Consider the following 4,516-nt stretch of genomic DNA (forward strand, 5'->3'; position numbering starts at 1 on the left):
AACCGGTTAAATAAATTCGATTTATACAACCCAATCGAATAAATAAACCTAAAGGCAAAACCTACAGCTAATCCCGCTGTCTTCACTGGTCACTGGCTACTCCAAGTCCCTGGTGCTCAATCCTGCACCTACACCTGCCCCGTCGAATGGGGTGTCCAGATACACAGAAAAGACTGGACGTGAGTTCTAAGCTCACTACGAAAGCACTGGGTAAAACATACAAATATGATGCATGCAAATGACAGGGTATCCATATCTGGGATAACTGTATATAACTACTCAGTAATGGCGCCTAGAACATGAGTGGTACAACCCGGGGAGCAAACCCTGCATACACTGCTCATTCCTACTGGACGTGGATCGTGTCCCCAGATGCTAATCACCCATGACCCGTCAGTCACTGGGCCCTAGACATCAACCGTCCTAACAGGGCTGAGCGGCCCTACATGGCTCATCTCAAAAGATGGACAGACACAATATGATATGCACATGCTGCATAATAATATGACACACACAAATGCAACATATAAGTATGTAAAACCCGCTGGCTATCTCAGTCAGTACTTACGTACCTTTCTATAGGCAATCCTAGAAGTCCCACTCTAGGTTCCAAGCCTATCATCAACTCTACAATGCAAATATCCATGCATCATTTAATAAGCTCTAAAAGCCTTAACTAAGCTATTGCATACTCCTAAATATTTTTAGGATGCCAAAGCTATACCTGCGTCCGTCGTCAGCCCGCTCATGACAATTGCCTCAAAACTAAGCCACAGCTCCGCTACGACTTCAGGATCCCTATGCCACTTCCGGATTCCCAATAGGGTGTCTAGATCTCCCTAGATCTGAGTTAGAAAGCTAAGAAATCGAGAGAGAGAACAGAGGAATGGTGCGAGTAACAAATGAGCCTCGGACCCCCTATTTATAGACGTAGAACGTTGCGTCCATTCGGGAAAGTTGCGTCCGTTTTGCACACCATCATTGCTTCCGTTCCCCATCATTGCTTCCGATGGTGCCGACGTCCCGTCAAGTACGTAAGCAGTGACGCATTTCGGAAGGCACGAACGTTGCATCTGTTCCTAGAATGTTGCTTCCGTTCTGTCTGACCTTCCGGACTAGTTTCGATCATTCTGAGCCCATTTCTGAAGTCCGTTAATCCAACAGGAACTTCCTTAATCATGTTTTACTTAATCTAAACATGATTACATGCTTAATTACGCATTAATCATTAATTCTGGATACGGGTCAATACACATCTTTCTTCTCCCTTGATACGGTTGTGCTCATTTCCAGATCTGGATGATTGGATCTCACCTCCCTTCTATTTTTTTTGTACAACAACACTTTCTTACTCATTAATTTGAGGTTTCTTTGAACTTTTGCAGCTATAGTGGACATCGTATTTCACGAAATTGTTGGAACTACGGCAGTTAAAGCTCGAAATTGTTGGACACTTTCACGGAATTGTCCGTGGGTTCATGCAACAAAGTGGAAAAATGAAAGCTCAGAATTGTTGCATCAACCTGTTCTTGGACATCGTATTCACGAAACAAGAGTTGGAACAACGACAATTACCTATTCACAAAACGAGAGTTGGACATCTTAAATAGAAGAAGAGAAAAATTCTTAGGCGAAGAGTGTTCATACCTTCGACGCGGGAAATAATGGAGGGAGGAAGAAGCGACCATGAAAGATTTTTAATGGCGGAGTGAAGAAATATTAGGTCTAAGGGTAGAAAGGTCAAAAATTAACTAATCCAATATACTGTACACATTGGACTTAGCAATACCATGTGTGAGGCCTTGACAGTAGTCCAATGTTTTCCAGCTGCTACAGGTATTTAGTGCCGGGCTGTAGGTATAAGCAATTTCCGTAAAAAACGAGCCAAACATTGGACTATACATTAATCCCTATGCTATATCCAGCCTACCAAACACTTCTTAAAGAAAGTTGCGGACTGGATGTTGAATTTGAGTTTTGGTCAAATGACAGCTGTTGAAATATCATAATGGGATGTTGGGTTGGGATGACAAGATTGGATTTATCAAATTTTTTAATTTATTGTATATGCTATGTTTTATCTTGGAAGATTGATGATTAATAATTTTTCTTGTTTAGTTTGTTATTGTAAACATTGGACAAGTTAGTACATTAATTTATATTTTGTATCTATTTTTATTCATTTTTTTGAAGCGAAAAACCGAAACCGACTTAATCGGGTAACCGACTAGTCGGATACTCGACAGTGTCGGTTCGGTTTCGGGTAGTGTTTTACATTACCTGACTAATCGGATGCCCGACCCAAATAACCCGAAAACCGAATAATCGACCCGTGCCCACCCCTATCCCTAGATATGAATATGGTTAACCATATCATGAATGTAGATCAATAAGACTATCTCACAAAAAATTACTTACTCAAACCAAAATGCTATAGATCATGGGTAGAAATTAAAAATTATAAAGTTCTCGGGTATTAATTAGATCAAATATTTTTCATGAATTATGCACGTAATATATTTATGTGATTTATGTACTTGAAAATCTAGTGATATATATATGATATAGTTTAAATCACCTCTTGTATCATGAATTAATCTGATATATATATTATGACCAAAGCTGCCACTCTAATTGCATGATCATCAGGTTACATATAAAAAAATTAATGGAGATTTGCGATAGGTAATACCCAAATCATGCATTTAACGGTTGTATTTTTACACATAAACGTAATTAATTATATATTGTTGACGTGATAAATCATAGGACATTAGATCTATCATTGGGGTATTACCTATATGCTAGGTTGAAATGTATTTGGGGGTGGATCTTTTAGGAGTTTATGTACTTCGAAAATTTAAAGCGATCTAAGTGATTTATTACTATAAATTTCATGTTTAGATTAGGTATACATTAATCCACTCGATCAGATATATAGTGTATAATTTATTATACCTTAAAAAATAAAACCATTGATCAATTTAAAAACCAAAGCCCTTATTATAAGCTACGTGTACGTATATATGCATGTACTTTGTTATGTCTAATTAATTATAAACCATTTGTGCTCTTAACAAGCAATATATATATATATATATATATATATATATACACACACACACACACACATATTGCTTAGGAAAAACTGCAATTTTGGTCCTTTATGTTTGTCACTTTGCGATTTTGATCCTTTATATTTTCATATTTCAGTTTTAGTCCTATATTTATATGTTTTAATTTTTGGTAATTTCAGTTCTTTTTATTCTAAAATGATTACGTGACACTATACACGTCAACTTCACATCAGCATTGTATTGGTGCCACGTCAGCGACATATTTCAGTTTTAGTCCTATATTTATATGTTATGTCTAACTAATTTTTCCAATAACTTAAGTAGTAAATAAATGATACGGAGAGACAAACAAAAAGAAAAAGCCAAAGGAACATTTCAATATTGGAACACTTCTTCTTTATTCAGGAACACAAGCAAAAAAATCATGCATCATGCATTGAGTACTATTTATTGTTACACTGCAACTAACAAGCCAGTTACGTTACTGTGGAACTAGACCAAATAAACCTAGGACGGTTTCGGCAACCAACCCGATGGCGCCCGTCATGACGTTCCCTTGGAAAGTCAGTGGAGCTCGAAGGATTCCGGTGGGTGGCAAGAGTGTGCATTGTGCAATGGGAAGCTCAACGCTCACAAAACAAGCCAACGAAGTGTTGCCAAACAAAAGTCCATCAACGATATCGACAACTGTGTTGAAAAGTCCGCTAGCATCCGTAAGAGTGCTGCAGTTACTGGTGGTGGAACCATTAATATTGCAAGTGATGGTGACATCCACCCCCGCCATGCCCTCGCAGGTGGGGCAAGGATTGCCCGTGGCTGAGCAGAATAGGCGGCCGGTCACCTCGACGCCATGTATGGTGATCAGGTCTGCGTGCGACGGAGGCACCGCGGCCGCATACAGGAGGAAGAGGAGGAGAATGGTGGTGGAGGAAGGGAATGCCATTTGTTGTGTATGATGAAATAAAACCTCAAAGATGGTGTTGGGTGTGTTCATTGGCTTGAAGGGACCATCTATTATAAGGATTTTTTTTTTTTTTTTTTTAAAAATCTTTATTTTAATTGTAACTGAGCTGGGCTAACGTCCAACCCTCACAAGGAAAATATTATGTAAATTAATGCAAGTATTAAATTAATCCAAATAAAATAATGGGAGAGTTTGAAAAATAACTTTGGTCAACCAAATTTTTTGATTTATGATCTTCTTTCAAAAAAAAATTTGCAAAATGACCTTCAAATACAAAGGAAATGCAAAAACAAAATAAAGAAAAAACATTCAGAAGGTTATATTTCAAAATCATGGTCAAACAAAGGTTATTTAATTAAATAAATCCATAAAATAATGCTAAAGGTAAAATTATTATATACAATGATATTTACAACAATTATATTGAGAGCTTTGCTATTATATCGTAAGATTTGAATATTTTATCATGAGATTT

At 37.4% G+C, this 4,516-nt stretch overlaps 1 protein-coding gene across 1 annotated transcript; it reads right to left on the reverse strand.

Moving 5' to 3' along the window:
- Nucleotides 1-3,558: 3,558 nt before the first annotated feature.
- LOC140888484 (uncharacterized) lies at nt 3,559-4,020 on the reverse strand. Its single transcript, XM_073296174.1, has one exon. It carries the CDS (start codon nt 4,018-4,020, stop codon nt 3,559-3,561), a length of 462 nt encoding a protein of 153 aa, XP_073152275.1.
- Between the last annotated feature and the right edge of the window lie 496 nt (nt 4,021-4,516).

The sequence above is a fragment of the Henckelia pumila genome, chromosome 3 (assembly GCF_033568475.1).
Source record: "Henckelia pumila isolate YLH828 chromosome 3, ASM3356847v2, whole genome shotgun sequence".
NCBI lineage: Eukaryota > Viridiplantae > Streptophyta > Magnoliopsida > Lamiales > Gesneriaceae > Henckelia > Henckelia pumila.

Excerpts from the sequence above, each read along its gene's own strand:
- LOC140888484 (XM_073296174.1), bottom strand. The coding sequence starts at position 4,020 with ATGGCATTCCCTTCCTCCACCACCATTCTCCTCCTCTTCCTCCTGTAT.